This window comes from Myotis daubentonii, chromosome 3 (assembly GCF_963259705.1).
Source record: "Myotis daubentonii chromosome 3, mMyoDau2.1, whole genome shotgun sequence".
Taxonomy (NCBI): Eukaryota; Metazoa; Chordata; class Mammalia; order Chiroptera; family Vespertilionidae; genus Myotis; species Myotis daubentonii.
In genome coordinates this window covers 64,875,087-64,893,183 of record NC_081842.1, presented here as the reverse complement: position 1 = coordinate 64,893,183, position 18,097 = coordinate 64,875,087, and the positions used below count along the sequence as shown (strand labels likewise).

Sequence of the window (18,097 nt, the reverse complement as noted above, 5' to 3'; positions counted from 1 at the left end):
TTGATCTTCCTGCCACTTTGTACCATGAGCTTAGAAAGAGTAGATTTTGCCTGGAATTTTGGCACTAAGTACATCTGGATGCAGAAAACCTGGTCTCCTTGCAGAGTGGGCTTTTTTTTTTTTCTAGCTTAGCTAAAAGTTGTAGCTTAAATGCCAAAGTTTTCTAAGTGCATTAAGATGGAGCAGGTCAGTAACAGTGCAGTGAACAATTGTGTCTTAGTTACACAAGTGTCAAGTAGAAAAATGGTTTAAACCTCCACTGGTTATTTGGTGTTATGTTTCCAGCTTTGAAAATAAATAGCTAAACTGCTTTCAGCAGTTTATGCAGCAGTTGGAGACCACTGTCCTATATTATATTCTCTCTACTGTATTTTATTTTTATTATTACTGTTATTATTCAGAGTGTTTAAATAACTCAGCTTAATATTTTCTCATCACACTGTTCACAGCTGGGTAGCTGCACTCTGCCCTCATTCCCACAAGACCATTTGTATTGCTAAACCATCTCACCCACCCTCCTTTCATAGCCTTTTCAACTGTCTCCCAACTTGTTACTTTCATCTTAGCTCCACCCTCTTATCATCACCTTAGTCCTAAGATGCCCATCAGTTATTCTCATTCTCTTAATTTCATCCTATGGACTTATCATTCCTTAGATGAATATCATCTCAACTTTTTATCCTTACGCTTCTACCATCATTCTGTTGTATTTTATAGTTTATTCCAGGGTTTGTGGACTCCTGTAAAGTGAAGTAAATGCCACTTATGAAATGAAAATTTTTTTTTTCCAATTTGTGTTATTCAAAAGTAGGGTAGGGCAGGAACCTTGGTGCTATGTGCTTTGTCTTTTTGGCTGATAATACAGGCATAGTTCATTTTATTTCACCTCACTTTGTTGCATTCCATAGATGGTGTGTTTTCACAAATTGAAGGCAAGATCCTCCACCATCAAAAAGATTACATCTCACTTTATTGCAATACTTGCTTTATTGCAGTGACTGGAAGGGAACACACAATGTCTCCGAGGTGTGCCTGTACTTGAGGAGGTCAACCTAGCTTAGCAACTGATTGGGAGGCTTTAAGAACAGAACTCTAAGTTTGACCCCAGTATCATATTGTGTACCTCTTATTAACTCCCTTAACTCTGAGCTTCAGTTTCTTGTCTTCTAAATGAAGGTGTGGGGTATTATTGGCTGATTCTGCTGGGGCATCATGAGAAACAGTTACATGGGTACTCTCACTTCACAAGAAAACCCTCTGAATTAAAAGCATCTAAATGACAAAAGCTGGGGTTGAGGGTTACGTATATATAGAGAGTAGTAATTTATTAACTCCGATATGATTTTCCTTTAATTTCCAATGGGAATTGCAGATGTTCAATGGTCTTTCTAGAAGACAGCATATTCAATGCCTATTTTTGAAACTAAAACTAGTTTTCCATGTATTTTCTATTGTATCCACAGAGAGCCATATCAAGTAGTTTACAACCAGTCTTTCAAATGACATGTGAGTATTGTTCAAACAGCTGCTCAAACTGTTTTATTACGTGGCATCCAGGGTAGTTGGCTAAGAGGCTTTGCCACATCTTAACTAACATCATCAAATGGTGTATATTTAAACTCTGGGCCCCTAGTATAATAACTTAAAATGATTTCTGAAGAAGCAGGGGAGGCCCTCAATTTGAAGGCTTTCTCCAGGGCTGGGTTGCTAAGGTAGTACTTGAGATTTAATCAAGTGTAGGTTTCCAAGTTAATAATCTTTTAACATTAAAAAGAATATTTAAAAACCGCCTACACACTGGTGTGGTATGGCCCAGTGGAGATTTCTTTGTACTTTTATTCTTTTGTACTCAATAGCCTCAAACTTTGTAGTAAAGTGCCTCACCAGTCCACACATTGATCAGTGACTGTCCTTTAATATGTGGGACTATTCCCTTCAAGGGTCAGATGCTGACCATGAGGCTTATGAAATATCAGTTTGGAATCTCAATGTGCCAAAGAAAAGCCAGCGGTCTAACCTATGGATCCAGGCTGGTGGGAGTTAATGGGAATGGAATGTCACAGAAGTGGTGCTTCTGGGTGGGAAGGAATATACTGGTAGTGGAAAGACCTTGTTAAGTGAAAAATGGAGAAAGAAATAAGAAGTCTCCTCACCTCCAAACAACACAAGATACATCTCCTAACATTTCCTCACAGACACAGATGTAGATAATGTGTTGGTCTAGAGCAGGGGTGGGGAACATCCAGCCCAAGAAATAATTTGGTGTGGCCCAGCCAAAGCATTAGGGGTGAGTTAATTAAATATTTGAGCAAATAGAGCAGGCTAATTTTTAAGTTGATAATTTTGTATGGCCCTCCGGTGATGTTATAAATATCCAAATGGCCCGTGGCAGAAGAAAAGATTCCCCACCTCTGGTCTAAGCCTGGACTCTGGAAACAGATTTCATGAATTTAAATCCCAGCAGCCTTACTTGATTGTACTTAGTTAATTAACCTCTTCGTATAGTGGGGAAATATGAGTACCTAATAGGGTTATGCTGATGATCAAATGAAATCATGTATGTTAAGTGTTTCGCACATGTGCAGAGTACCTTGTAAGCACTCACTTGATGATCAGTAATGACATTAAAATAAGTATTCTTCCTTCCTATCTGTTTCTTTGAAAGTAACTTAATGCCGAAACCGGTTTGGCTCAGTGGATAGAGCGTCGGCCTGCGGACTGAAAGGTCCCAGGTTCGATTCCGGTCAAGGGCATGTACCTGGGTTGCGGGCATATCCCCAGTGGGAGATGTGCAGGAGGCAGCTGATCGATGTTTTTCTCTCTCATCGATGTTTCTAACTCTCTATCTCTCTCCCTTCCTCTCTGTAAAAAATCAATAAAATATATTTTTTTAAAAAAAGAAAGTAACTTAATGTAAGCAATGAAACAAGATTGGGTTCCTTTTTGGGTGCATCACAGTCATCATTGCGGAAATATGGACTCTATCACACTGCACATGATGACAATGGAACTACTCATGGCATTGTCAGAAGTCCAAGGCTTCACCCAGGTGATGCACATTCCCCCGTCTGAAAAAGCCTGAGGAGCTGAGTCCTTGCCCATACACATTGTACCAATGGATTAATGAGTTCAGAAAAATTACATAATGGAATGCTTTGCCCAGGATGAAGGAAACTATATAAAGGCATTACTTGGATCTATAGACTGAGGAAGTATGACTCCTTGACAAATAGAAAGCTAGAATGTGTGGAGAACAAGACACATGAAAAAGAAATGCCTTCATGGGCTTAGGAAAAAGTTCCAATGAATGCAATGTATTCTTGCCCTATCTTTCCACTATTTTGATCCCTCTTGAGAGCAATATTTGTATACAGAGTGAAAAAGAATATGTATGTATATGGTGGATCGGTGACCGCAAATTGACACTGTGTAAAAAGTCAGTATAGGTCACTGGGGTGGACACTGAAAATGTGCTGATGCACCAATGAAGATGGATAATTGTGAACTCTACAGGGGCTCTGGCTCTGATTTCTACCTGCTGCTGCCTCTGGCTGGCAACAGCGCACCAGCTGCCTCATCTGCTCTGGACTGCTGGGTCAGCAGAGCACCCCACTGCCCACACCGTGCTCTCTGTCAGGGTGGCCAGCCCCAGCCCCAGCTGCCCCTCCCAAGCATCTCTCCCCTCCTGACCCTGTTATGCAGAAAAGGACCACCAACAGTTTCTTCCTTCTTCCCCTTAAATCCCTCTACCTACTTTGAATCTAAGTGATGGGCAGTCTGTTCACAGATGCACTTTTTCTTTTTCCCTTTTCTTTCCTTCCTCTTTCCCACCTCCCGTCCGGGTACCTCCCCTCCCCTTCCCTCCCCTCCCCTTCCCCATCCCTTCCCTCCCCTCCCCTCCCTTCCCCTCCCCTCCCCTCCCCTCCCCTCCCCTCCCCTCCCTTCCCCTTCCTTCCTTCCTTCCTCCTCCTCCTCCTCCTCCTCCTCCTCCTCCTCCTCCTCCTCCTCCTCCTCCTCCTCCTCCTTCTTCTTCTTCTTCTTCTTCTTCTTCTTCTTCTTCTTCTTCTTCTTCTTCTTCTTCTTCTTCTTCTTCTCTCTCTCTCTCTCTCTCTCTCTCTCTCTCTCTCTCTCTCTCTCTCCCTCTCTCCTATGTGGTGGTGGGGTGGGCATGGTAGAAGTATCATTCCTGCTACATAAGAAGTAGAGCTTCTCCTTTAAAATGTTGATACTTAGGCTTTGGGTCCAAGAAATCCCTGATTTTTGGCAAACTAAATAGCTTCTTTTCACCTTAAAGACTCATGAACTTTTAAAATGCTATTATTCTGTATTACACCTCCTAACTTTCCCATAAGGTGGGAAATCAATGCAAAACCCAATGCTGATGCCCCTGCTGCCTCTACGTAGTGCTATATTCAGAGCTAGTGCCTGTGTGGGCTGTTCTATCGGGCAGTGTGGGCCCCCTGGAAGGTAGTACATCATTTATCACACCACTGTGCACTTCTCACAAAGGTAATTGAGGGTGACTGCCATGAAATCATCAAGAATAATATGATTATGACACACTTGTCCAATTTTTTGACTCTCAGTTTACAAATAGAAATTATGCAGGATTCTTGACATCTTACTGGGTAGTTCCTAATTTTGCTTAACTTAAAAGTCCATTAAGTGAATTTTTGTGAACAGGGTGATGTTATTATGGGGCTCGAGATTACTTATCATCACCACCAGCAGATTAGCAATATCTCCATTATCTCTGATCCACTCCATGCTCTCTTCATCCTCCTCAAGTATGCCATCCTTCCTTCCTTCCTCCATCCTCTTCCTCTCTTGTCTATAGCTATCATTGCATTTATTAATTGAAACATGTCATTAGTACACTTCTGGGAGGGATAGGAAGAAAATATACTTTAATGCAAAGTTGTAGTAGCTCACTTTTTCTAATTCAATTTTCTCTTTCTAATCCCTATTAAATCTGTTAAGTATATGTTATTCTATTTAATCAGGTCACCCAAGAATTCATCATTGAGGCTGTTTTCCCTCCTATTTATGGAATTCCTAAAGTCAGAAACAGGTAACTACATTTCTTAACAAATGTCTTCTCAAGTGTCTTGAGATATTGATGTCTATATCTGAAGTGAAGAACACCGATGTTTGGTCTTTGGAGACAAGTAAACAGGGGTATGACTTCTAAACTTCATATTGACACAGCTTTTGCATATCCATATCCCACCAACTCTTACAGACTGCAATCAATGGAAGTTATGAATGAGAATAGTTTGTAGTGTTTTTTTCTTATGAGTTGGATTTTGAGCCATTTTAAAATGACTTTAATACTTCATTTCAAGAGAACTCTCACTGAAATTGAATTTTCTCCTAAAAATCCCTTTTTTTTCTTCTTCACGTCTCCTCTAAACTCTATAAAGTAAGATGGAGACATCTCTCCTGGCCACAGTGTCTCTAGGTTTTCCAGTAGAACCTGCATAGAAAAAAATCTCCTAGTGGCTTGTTATTCCAAAATAATAATAGTTAATTATTTGGATTTTCTCCTTTAGTCCAAATAAACTTTCTGTACCAGCATATGCTAACATTTTTGTTTGTTTTACTTGTTTTGATAAACATTTCCTTATTCCAAATGTTATCATCTTCCATAATCTCTTCTTACTTCTGTTTTTCAGGGAGCATTTGCTTCTATGCTCAGAGCTACCAGCCAACAGGGCAAGGGTCAGATACCTAACAGAGCAAGGCCCCAAGGTGCACTCTCCTACTAACATCACTAATGTATCATGACTGATCCCTCCTTAGCCCGCCTTTAGGCTCTTCTTAAGTTTTCATAAATGCCCCTCTCTCTTACCATTCCATCTGTCTTCTAAAAAATACATCATATAAGCAATGTTTCCTGCTGTCATATGGGAACCTGTCAGCAACCATGCTTCTTCCTTTAGATTTTATATTGTTTTAATCATTAATTCCACTTTTCCTTGTGCTGTTAATAATACACTTTCTTTTTCCAGCCTCTCTCTTCTTCCAGCACCTAATCCATCCTCACTTCATATTAATCAATTAATCACTTTCATCACTGCCATTTTTATACCGTCATCTATTTTCTAGGGTGTTACATCACCTCCACTCTTTAAAGAGACAATCACCAAAAATATACTTGTTCTCTGAACAAACAACAAACAAACAAGCAAACAAAAACAAGGCAGCTATCCAAAGTAAGCCAGGGAATAGAGCGGGAAGTTGTTCCACTTGTAAATTTGTCTTATGCAGAGGTATTGAGAACCTTTTTTTTTTTTTTGTTTCAGTGACGATAGTATGATTTTTTTATACATGTTCCTTTATAGATAAAAGACATGATTTTCAAGCTTCCCATGGGATAATTCAACCAACCAGATGCTCCCAGATTTGGCCTGTGCTGGCATACTTACTGAAAAGGACTAGGCTGGCATTGGTCACCCCCAGCTTGTTGGCAGCCACGCAGGTATAGTTGCCATAGTGCTCCTCAGTGACGTTGGTCACTGTCAGGGAGGACTGGCCCTCCGTGCTCTTAATCTCAAGGCCATTGGCACTGTTTATCCTAAGAGTTCAAAAACAGAAAAGTAAAAAGAAACACTGATGAAGATTTAGCTTAGTAATTCCTTTTTCATCACTATATTGGAGGTAAAGAAGAGAAAGAAAGTGGTTAAAGTTCTTGTTCCCTGTCATGTCCTCATTTTAATCGTGCAATTCCACATTATCTGAATCAATTTCCATCCACAGAGAAGACTCAGGATGGATGAGTTTCATTGGGCCTTGGTTTCTGCTATAAGCAAGAAAGACATGCAGGTGGAAACTACCCACTGGGCCACCTGCCTCACTCTCTGCCTATAACCCGAGTGAGTGCCTTTGCAGCTTCAGCTTAAGAATTACAGTCCTGAAAGCACTTGATAAAGAGATTTTGAAAAGAAAGAGTCTGAGAGTAGAGGCTAGGGAATTACAGTTGGGCATGTTTTTGTCATTAGGGCTTCTGGGGCCCTTAGGGCCACCTATCAGAGCAGTCGGGGCACAGCAGGTTTGGCACATACATACCTGGTGTCATCCCGGTACCACTCAAAGTCAGGGGCAGGCACCGCGGAGGCCTCACATTTGAGTGAAGCTTGTCGCCCTGTGGGGGCTTCGTTGTTCTTGGATTCCGTGATAGTGGGAGGATCTGTGGGAAGGACAGGTACAGAGTTTACATGATGATTGGAGGGCACTCCAGAATTTCCATGCAAGAAGGAATTAGAAAGGAGAATCTGATTGGAGAGGTGCAGGAAAGAAATAGTCTTAGAGCGCCATTTGCATGAATTATGTGATCAGCTGAATGGGACTGATCACTAGAAAACTAAATGAAAATAAGAGATGATTAATGAAGCCACAGATGTGTTTACTTAAATGGGCCACTTAACAGGGTTTTATGGAAATATAATCTAGGATTCCTTTTTCCTTCCCCTAATACACCATCAATTACTTCAACCATAGATTGTAATATTGACCTATTTTTTTTCCTTTTCATAAACTAAGTGGTGATACTAAAGGACTTTGGATTTTTATGTATACTTTGAGCATTTTTCGTTTTCATCATCATCATTATTATCATTGTGATTGTTACAGTTTGCGACAATAATAAGCAGTCTGAAGAAAATAATAAAGAGCTAAAGTTCTCCCAACCCAAGCTTAGCCTAATATTTTTTCAGGAATTCAGAAAAACAGTTAAGTATTAGATGATTACTTAACCCTCTTTCTCTTCTATCTTCCCTTATTGCTATGACCCAGGTAAATTTTTCTTTGATGTGGGAAGGTGCAATTTGACGTCTATCCTGGAGTCAACCTTCTCCTCTCTCTGGCAGCTGTGCACTGGATTCTGTCTGCTTAGAACTGGCCTACACAACTGTCACAAAACACATCTGACATTCTGATTTGCCATAGTTCTTTTTTTAAAAAATAAACATATATTTATTTATTTTCCTTTATCCATTACTACAATTTTTTTTTTTTAAATTTAGTGATTTGAGAGAGAGAAATGAGTCACTTTGTTGTTCCACTTATTTATGCATTCATTGGGTGATTCTCGCATGTGTCCTGACCAGGGATAGAACCCAAACCCTTGGCTTGTTGGTATGACACTCTAACCACCTGAACTACCTGGCCAGGGCAGTACCACTTAAAAAATCATTATTTTGTATTAGTTTCAGGTTTACAACATAGTGGTTAGACAATCATATACTTCACAGAATGTTCCCCCTGATATTTCTAGTACCCACCTGGCATCATACATAGTTATTACAATATTATTGACTATATTTTTTGTGCTGTACTTTACATCCCCATGACTATTTTGTAACTACCAATCTGTACTTTTCAATTCCCTCACCCTTTTCACTCAGTTCCCTAGCCCCCTCCCCTCTGGCAACCATCAGTCCATTCTCTATGAGTGATTCTTTCAAACAATCCTACAGAGGGTGAACAGGTGTTTACAAGTCCACATGGCAGAGTTAGAATAGCAGATGTGAGCTCCTGGCTTGATAATTCTGTGTTTGTGGAGGTTCTAGACCTTTAAGGAAAATATGATTTTTTTTTTGTCCAAAATCTATTTGTCCAAAAATGGCAACCTGGCCGCATGTGCATGGAACAAAGAGACCCAAACTATCTGTTTAGACTTTGCAGAGGAAAAAGCTTATTTAAGGATAATAGGAAAGTGATCTCTAGTACATAAAATTCACTTAAATCTCTTCAGTGCCTGGTTCAGCTCACTTATTTCTGTGTTTTTTTCTTCATACTCAGATACTATTTATTTTTTCAGTTTTATGCCTGGAGAAGACTCTGATCTTAGTTAGAAAAGATGTGTACAAAAGCATCCAGTGAGTCTGGAGTTTTCTCTCCATTTCATTTTCACATAAGCTTGGGTATCTTAAATCATTGTCAGAGACGAGAAGTTAGAGAACATTTGGATAAGCACATCAGCCTGTGCGTAAATGGATGTCTCAGAGTGGGTGATGGTTGCTGCTTTTATTGCTTTAGAATTATCTGCTCATTTTTGTATAGGCACAAAAAGGCAACATGATGAGTGGAAAGAACCCTGGGTTGGAAACTAGGATTTCTGGAATTTAATTTCACCTTGCTTCTGTGGACTTCCCATCACACACTTTATCTTTCTGAGTCTTGGTTTTATTACCAATGTAATGAGGGAACCACACTCTAATGATCGATAGCATCCTTCCAGCTAGTAAAAAATACCCCAGATCTAGTAAAACTGCTCATTCTTTACAAATTGGCAGTTTGGATCATTTTGACCCAAATGTATTTTCATACCCCAAACTCATTTAACCCTTAAATTGCTAACATTCAAAATTATAGCTCATTTATCCATTCCGTGGGTTAGGAGTCAGGATTAGTAGTTAGAAATGGGAAACACAAGGACTGATTTTGATTCTTCTCTCAACCAGAACTGTGGCCTGGGCAAGATTCTGCTCCAGTTTGAGCCATTTCTTTCTTATTGTTTAAAACAAGGGGTAGTTTAAAATGAGCACCAATGGGTTCCATTTAAATTTTTTTCATTCTATGATTTGTTACATAGTTCATTGGAGCACATTAGTTCAAAGAATAATGTAATAACAGGGGGTAGTGGTGTTGGGAGAGGAGGTATTTGTAGGGATGGGACACCCAATAGAGTTGAAACACTTGTATTTAAAGTTTGATAAACCTGAGCTCAAATCTAGGCTCTGTCCCTCATTTTACTAGTACTTCCTAATTAGAGAGCTTAGTACCTTCTCTAGACTCACATTGCTTCAATTTTCTCATCGATGAAATATTGGAACCAGAGGCAATGGAGATTACTGAAGGATTCCAGAGAATACCTGCACTTGGTTTGTGATAACGGGGATGGAAGGAAATGGACAGATTTGAGATTGAGAAGTAGGAAGCTTCAGAATTGCTAAGATTAGATGTGAAGGGTGAGGGAAAGAATGAGGTGTGTCAAAGTTAACACAGGTAAAAGGCAAGTGAGATAAGCTACATAAGAAGAGAAATAAATGATCAGCAATAATACACTGAATGAATATTAGTTTCCTGTCCTCACCTCTTCACTGTACAGTTAGTTGACTCTTGAGCAACACAAGTTTCAACAGTGTGGTTCCACTTATACGTGTGTGTTTTTTAAAAATAAATACTAGAAATGGTTTAACATTTTCTTTTCTTTAGTTCCTTTATTGTAAGAATACATTATATAATACATGCAACATACAAAACATATGTTGACTATATTATCAGTAAGACTTCTGGTCAACAGTAGGCTATTAGTAGTTAAGTTTTGGAGGAGTCAAAAGTTATAGATGGATTTTTGACTGTGCAAGGGCTGGCACCCCTAACCCCACACTGTTCAAGGGTCAACTGTATTAGGTTCTTAAGTTGCCAATAACTCCACAGTCTGCAGCATGTTCGCTTGAGAAATAATCTTGCTCATGATTCTATTGCCTTGTTCAGTTGCTCAAATTGTGAAATGAGTTTTAACCAGTTTGTGAGTTCCTGGAGCCACGTGGTTATAACTGACGAATCCTTAATGATAATTTACCACTTTGCTCAAACAGCCCTAAACCTGGGCCAGACTACACATTCATCACTTCCACGTTTGGCACTCACAGCTGTAGCACCTCAACATAATAATGCCATGGTAGATGCCTTCCGGTCCCTCCACTAGAAGACCAGGTATACAGGTCTCAGGTCTGAGTTTCATGGGAGAATTCTTCTTTGCTTTGGGTGTTTCCTTCTGTGTGGCATGGGCTTATTTAGTGTACCTCCATGCTCTGGGACCCTGGGGGAAGAAATGGCTTTTCTGATTGAAAATTTGGGGAGGAGCAAAGTAGATTTATTTGGCTCAGCTCTTCCCCTTCTTCCTTTTGGGACCAAGCGGGATCAGAGGTTCTCTTCTGCTTCTCAACACTAAAGTCTTACTGGGCCTCTCTCCGTCCCAATCTCATGTGGGCAAGCCTGTCCTAGTCCAGGCCTACCATACTTTGGGGGAGGCAAGTCAGCCACACAAGCTACTACCTCTAATAACCTTGACCTCTAAAAAAGGGGGCCAACAGGCCTCCCTTACTACTTCTTTACTTATTTCTCAATGTGTTCAGAACCAAAACAGGTAAGTAGTAAGCTATTTATTAACTCCTCAGAAATGCCAGCATGGGAAAGGTGGCAGTAAATTGGGGTCGAATAGTATTAATCGTATTAATCTTGGGACAGAATGACACCAGTCAATGACAAAGGCCAAACACTTGCTTCTCTCATTGAAAATCTAGGGAGTTTCTCATACTAGGCTAAGTTCCCAGGTAAAGACAAATGTATGAAGAGCTCATTGTTGCCAATATTTCTCAAATGACACAATGCTGCAGGTCTATTTGTTCATGGTTTATTGGAGTGAACATTTCAAAATTAATTTGTGATGAATTCTATATAGAAGAGGCTAAGAAAAATTGTTACAAATTATATTGTGGCATGCCTATTGTAGTTAAAAAATAGATGTCCTTGCTCAAAATACAGATATAATAAAAATGTGACTTAATAAAAATGTTGCACGGAGGTCCATTGTTATTTGTTATATGACTTTGGAATAGCTTACAATTGTCAAAGGACTCTTCCAGTTTTTATTACTTCAAAATTCTGGGTTCTGAAAATATTAATAAGGGCTTTCTTCTTACATCACCAATAACAAGACTCTTGCAATTAGAATGAACAGGATAACAATGACAGTGGCCTAGCAAACAGAATAGCTTTCCTTTACTCTTCCTAATATTAGGGATAATCGTGTACGTAATGAAATTCTTAATGAGGAATCCAATTTATAACTATTTACCATATTTCAGTTCTCTGCTAGGCTTTATATTCTTTCATCCAAGTAGTAGCCATTAGGAGGTAAGGATTATTAACCCATTTTATAAATGAGAAGACAGACCTACAGAGGGTAGTAATTTGTCACATAGCCAGCATTTGAGTGAGTCTAGATTTTAACCCATCTTTCTGAAGCCCACACTCTGAACCTCTCTGTGCTTCCGTTTGAAAGAATTCCTTTAGAGAAAATGAATTTCTGCTAATGAAAAATACCATTTAGAGGAGCATGCTGGTAGCTTAAAGGGTAAATGTTACATTATTCTGCTATTACAGATAACAAAAAAATGGTACAATATGCAGTGACATCATGGATATAAACTCACATTAGGAATCAGGAGACGTGGACTCAATTTCTGCCTGTACCACTTAGGTTGTCACCTCCCAGAGGTGACATGCTGATGTCCTGGAGCCCCTAACCTATTAATTTAGATGATGATACCTGCCTACCTATCTTTCAGGTTTGATGTGAAAGTTAAAAAAAATGTATGTATAGGAGAGCATGTTTAATGCCTGAAGTGATTACATTTATTAATTACCATTAGCACATGGTGTCATGGAAGAAAAGAGGACTTTAGAATTAGACCTGGGTTACACTCCCAACTCTACCACTCACAAGTTCTTTGATTTTGTGGCAGAAAATGCTTACATATTCTGAGCTTTGTCTTTGTCCTCCTGCAATGGGGATGATTTGGTTATCACCCAGGGTTAGTATGCAGAAGTGGGCCAATGGGGTGGGGGCAAAGAATGCAGGCAATAAGACAGACATTGTCTGTAGAGAATTTAGAAACAATAACGAAAGTGACTAAAAGTTGTCTGTGTGGTTTTTTTTTTTTTTTTTTAAATCATCATCTATCAGCAACACTGAACAATGTCAATGATAACGTAAATATTCCTCCTCGTTGGGGCAGGCTCCAGCCCAATATGCCTCCCACTTAGGTGGTCACTGTCACTGTGATGATTACAGTGATTCATACAAAATCTTTAGCATAGTCTTGGAACTCTCAAGGTACTCATAAACTTAGGTTCTTGTTCACATTGCAAAGTTATGGCCCAAAATTACAGTAACTCTGGATTCCTACAGAATATTTCCTCTGAAGATCCCATACTAGATCAGAAGCACTAGAATGTGTTTTTACTGACACTGTACCAAATATAAGAATAAACTAAAAGTTGGCATGGGGAACGGGTAGGTGAAACTAGAGAAGGTAGCCAGTTGGTTCTATATTGAGGGATTATTTTCCTAAAATTTCCTCATCAGGTGATTTTTTAATCAATGCACTAAAAAGTCCAGTTAAAATGCATATATATATATATATATTATCGGGAGACAACAGATGTCTCCAGTTCCAACTGTGTATTCCATAGTAGTAACCTCTGCTTCTTCTAAAATAGTGGGCTCTCAAATGTAAGGAGTCAATGGTTGAGCATTGACTTGTGAACCAGGAAGTCACAGAATGATCCCTGGTCAGGGCACATGCCCAGGTTGCAGGCTTGATTCCCAGTGTGGGATGTGCAGGAGGCAGCCAATCAATGATTCTCTCTTATCAGATGTTTCTATCTCTCTCTCCCTCTCCCTTCCTCTCTGAAAGGAGGTAAGGATTGTTGTGAGATAGAATATATATATATATATTCTATCTCACAACAACAAAAGCAAAGCTTGCTCCTCTGAAAAAATGTAAGGGGAGCTTCAGAAATGTCAGTGTCTCATACCTCCCAGCAACTGTGTTGGATTGGTCATCCCTGGACACCAGGGTGGCAGCAGAGCTGAGTTCAAAGGGACACAAACCGAGAAAAGCAGTCATAAAGAGTGACAATGTGCACCTACTGGGAGAGATAGCTATGGGAAGGCAGGAGGTGGGAATATTATCTGGCCATTGGGTGAGGGGAAGACTTCCTGGGGTAGCTTTTGAGAAGAATTTCTCCAAGAATAGGAAGGGTCCAAGGTAGGAATAAAATTAATAGGCTGTATGTATTAGACATTTACTCTGCACTAGATATTATCCTCAGTGTATGGGGCACTAGGATGAGACAGACCCATAAGTGGATCTGCTTTTATTGCACTGTGAGAACTAAAATTGATGGATTACACATGGGACCTGTAACGAGAGGACTGCTGTCCCTAGGGCTGGTATCTGGAAGAAATTAGTAGCTATCCTGTAAGTAAGATACAAGAAACCAGAAGTCTTGCCTGTTGTACAAGATTTTACTAAGCTTATTTAGTTGAAGAGATTTCAGGTCAATAATTTAGCTTCTGTAAACTCCAGGACCTCCTGCCATTTAGAAACTAGATTTTGTGTGTCAAATGGCTATGTGCAATGCCACAGACCAACCGTGAGAAGTATTAAGGGAAGTAAAGAAGGAGAGATTGCAGAATCCAGCTGGTGAGCTACTGTAAACAGGAGAAACTGTTAGGTCTCTCTTGTTTACTGCTCTAGCTTCTCAGTGCCCTGCAACAAATACCTGTTAGCCACTGTGTAAAAGAATCAATAAAATGCTGGTAGGAGATAATTACCAGCACTGGGATTTTTTTTTTTCATATTGGTACTCAGGACCCGTTTCATTACAATAATCTATTCAGCCATTAATTATCTGAGCCATCCTGATCTCCTGACCTAATTCTAAACCCTGTGTTTTGAAAAGGAAGAGGGGTCAGTTTAAATAATGGGGAGTTTTCATAGTAGGCAAGTTTGGATGGAGTGACAAAGTTGATACTAGATATTTCTCAGTACCACAAGTTTTGCTAGACAGACCTGGTGATATAATTTAATGTGGAGACTTCATCTTTTTAATATGATTACATTAAAGTAGAACAAGTTGTGTGACCAGGACAAGAGGAACAGTGGCTAGTTGTTATAATGTATTATAAACATTTACAAATGCTACCTCCCTGTCCCCATTTATTTTTAAAAAGTTTTATTGAATTTATTGGGTTGACATTGGTTAATAAAATTATATAGGTTTCAGGTATACAATTCTCTGTATATTGTATTGTGTGTTCAATAACCAAGTCAAGTCTCCTTCCATCACTATTTTTACCCCCTCCTACACTCTCTTCCACCTCCTCTCACTCCCCTTTCCCTGTGATAGTCACCAAACTGTTGTCTGTGTCTATGAGGTTTTTTTCTTTTTTCTTTGCTTAATCTCTTCACCCTTTTCACCCAGCCCTGCAACCCTTCTGCCCTCTGACAGCAGTCAGTCTGTTCTCTATCTATGAATCTGTTTCTGTTTTTTTTTTTTAAATTTATTTGTTCATTAGATTCCACATATGAGTGAAATCATATAGTATTTGTCTTTCTCTGACTGGCTTATTTCACTTAGCGTAATGATCTCCAGGTCCATCCAAGCTGTCGCAAAGGGTAAGGTTTCTTCTTTTTTAAAAACAGCTTATGAAATGTTGGTAAAAAGATGATTCCAAAGGAAACTGATATTTGAATATACTTCCTGATTTGTAACTAACATCATTGGCAAAATTTGGAGAAATATTAAGAGGGCAGAGTGTACCTGTGAGTTTCCACGTACTCATTCAGTAAACATTTACTGTATGTCTGACTAAGCTCATTATATTAGATTTTCATTAAGAGGTATTTTTTTTTTAATCTCTAGGTTCTGTCCATAATCTTCTATGGTTCACTCATCACTAGCAAAAGCTCACATTTTCATAAAAGCCTTTTCTTGAAAATTAGCAGTATTTTCTTCTCTCCTAAGTTACACTTTGGGGACAGTCAAAAAGGACCGATGTCAGACTAATTGCACCAATAATAAAAGGGCCCGGGCGGCTGGCTTTGATCTGGGGAACCATCTGTAATGCAGACCACTTTGATGTTCCACACAATGGAAGCATAAATATTTTCTATGTATTCCATGATTGGACTTTCAGAAATCTAATTAAGATGAAGGTCAATTAAGAGAAAATAAAATCTTAACTCCAAAAGTCAGAGAAGAGGTGGAAGATGATGGAATAGCTGTGTGTACATAAAAGAAGCTAACTAACCTAATTACAACTTGTATAAACACCCAGAGAAAGTGTCTTTCATGTGGAAAAAAAGGTCCTAAAGCATTTTATGACATTGCGATCATTAATGTGTCTTTGAAACACACCCAGTGCTGGAAAAGAATAGGAATACTGACATTTCAAAACTCTATTACTAAAAAAAATTGCAGACAGCTCAGGGATAAAAGCACTTCAGACCTCATCAAATGCAGGCCCTTGCTTCTTGGAAATGAGTGCCATCAATGTCTCTGGTGGAGCTGCAGCTACTGGATTCTAGGCATGCGGTGCAGAAGGCTGAAAGGCTGGAGGAAGGCCCCTGGGTACAGTGCAGCCTGGCGTGGCTGGCTCACCTTAGGCAAGTTTCCTCAGCAATCTATGCCTCCGTTTCCAAATTTTAAAGTCAAACCAATAATATTTATCTCATGAGTTTACTGTGAATAGTAAATGACAAATGGAAATCCCTTCATCCAGTGCTGCACATTGGAGGTAATAAGAATTGAAAACTCCTCCTTCTCCTCCCCTTTTTCCTGAGAGCATGAGCTTTAGAATCAGACTTGGTCTGTGTCCCTTTCTTCTGTCTGCTGCTCATGTCACCTAGGAAAGGCCATTTTATGTCTTTGGGCTTCAGTGTCTGAAACTCTAACGTGGAATAAATTATATCTACCCTCCCCAGGAATTTATATAGACTCACTGGCACACAGGTAAAGGCATGGAGGCTTAGGATAACAAAAAGTTATCAGTCTAAAGCATACTTTCAAATAGGGGTTGTTTGTATCTGTGTCTTTGTGTCTGTGTGCCTCTGTATGTTATTTGTGCATATGTGTATATTTCTGTGTATGTAGGGAATATTTGTATATTTCTGTGTATTAAATACAGAGAAGGAAAGAACTGTCGGGACACCTCTTCATCTCTGTCACTAGTCACAATTGCGTGATGTGAAAATGAATTTGAATGATGTGAAAAATCACTTCTCACTGAAAAGGGTAAACAAATTCTCTTTATTCATTTTTTTAGGTGACACATGTCATATGGAGCCACCCCTCCCCCAATCTTTTGAACTACATCTAAGGATTCTTTCATCTGAGAAGTTCAAAATATGCCCACTTACCTATGCATCTTTGAGAAATCTTTCTTTCTAATGCCCAAAGTAATCTCATACTTTGCAACAAATAGGTAACCAAAATTAACTTACCATGTATCCTAGCCCTCAGGGATACATGGTTTCTGACCACAGTGGCTTGAATTTGTTCCCAAGGCCAATTAGTTAAATAGCAGAGGATAAAATATGATCTTGGGTTATCCCCTCTGACAAACAATGCATTAAGGTAAAAGTTCCATTTAAAGCCAATATGAATTGTTGCTTTTTTCCAACGTTGTATGACCTTGGTCTCCACAAAGACTCGAATAGTGATTGCCAGAAATGCTAGTGCTCTCTGATCATGTTTTCTTAATTCTATAGTCTGAGTAAAAGGCAGAGTGTATTGTTAAATGTATTATAGGTTATATTTAGAGTTGGTCAAGTTGATTTATCAAATTCAAAGGCCAAATCCTGCCCTTGGATGTGTCGAATGTATAAATGTGCATCCCTGACCAGAGGAACATCTGCTTGAAATGCAATGTTCTTTTGCTAATGGGATGTTTAGAGCTCATGTCAGGTGGAGGGCCCTGGGCACACAGAGCCTGCTGCCATACTCACAGTTCACAGTGACCTTGACTTGTTTGACATCCGCCGAGGAGACCTCATTGGCTGCCTTGCACTCATATTTGCCTGACTGCTCCCTGGTGATGCCGAGGATCTCCAGATATTCTTCTTCCCCTTCAAATTCTCTTCCTGAAAACAGAAGTTTGTATGATTGGTTTTTAAAGTTTAACATATGCAGCAGATTGCATTTTTTTTTAGAAGCAAATAATCTACATGGCTTTTCAATCATCTGACAATGTGCTTTGTCTGAGGTCAACTCCACAGAAGCAGACTCCAAGACAAAAAGCCATGTGGGAGTCATTAAAGAGGAAGTCTTCTCAGGAAAACTGGTGGGGAAGTGGGAAGATGGGACCTGGAAAGCAAGAATCCAAGCTACGGTGTAATGCCAAGTTCACAGAAGGCCAGCTGGCTCCATCCCTTGGGGAGCTCTGGGGATAGCAGCATGTCCCACTTCCAAGTCATCCTGACCAAGAGGCTAGAAGCTGGATTATATATTCACATCC

The 18,097-nt window shown here is 39.5% G+C and overlaps 1 protein-coding gene across 2 annotated transcripts in view; it reads right to left on the bottom strand.

Moving 5' to 3' along the window:
• The window catches only part of LSAMP (limbic system associated membrane protein), a 651,671-nt gene that overhangs the window by 34,850 nt on the left and 598,724 nt on the right, over window positions 1–18,097 (bottom strand). For both annotated transcript variants that reach the window (XM_059687782.1, XM_059687783.1), the window contains exons 4-6: window positions 17,589–17,723; window positions 7,069–7,189; window positions 6,429–6,577 (exon numbers count right to left, since the gene is read on the bottom strand). In XM_059687782.1, coding sequence (XP_059543765.1) covers window positions 6,429–6,577; window positions 7,069–7,189; window positions 17,589–17,723 — 405 coding nt within the window. The remainder of the gene's footprint in view (window positions 1–6,428; window positions 6,578–7,068; window positions 7,190–17,588; window positions 17,724–18,097) is intronic.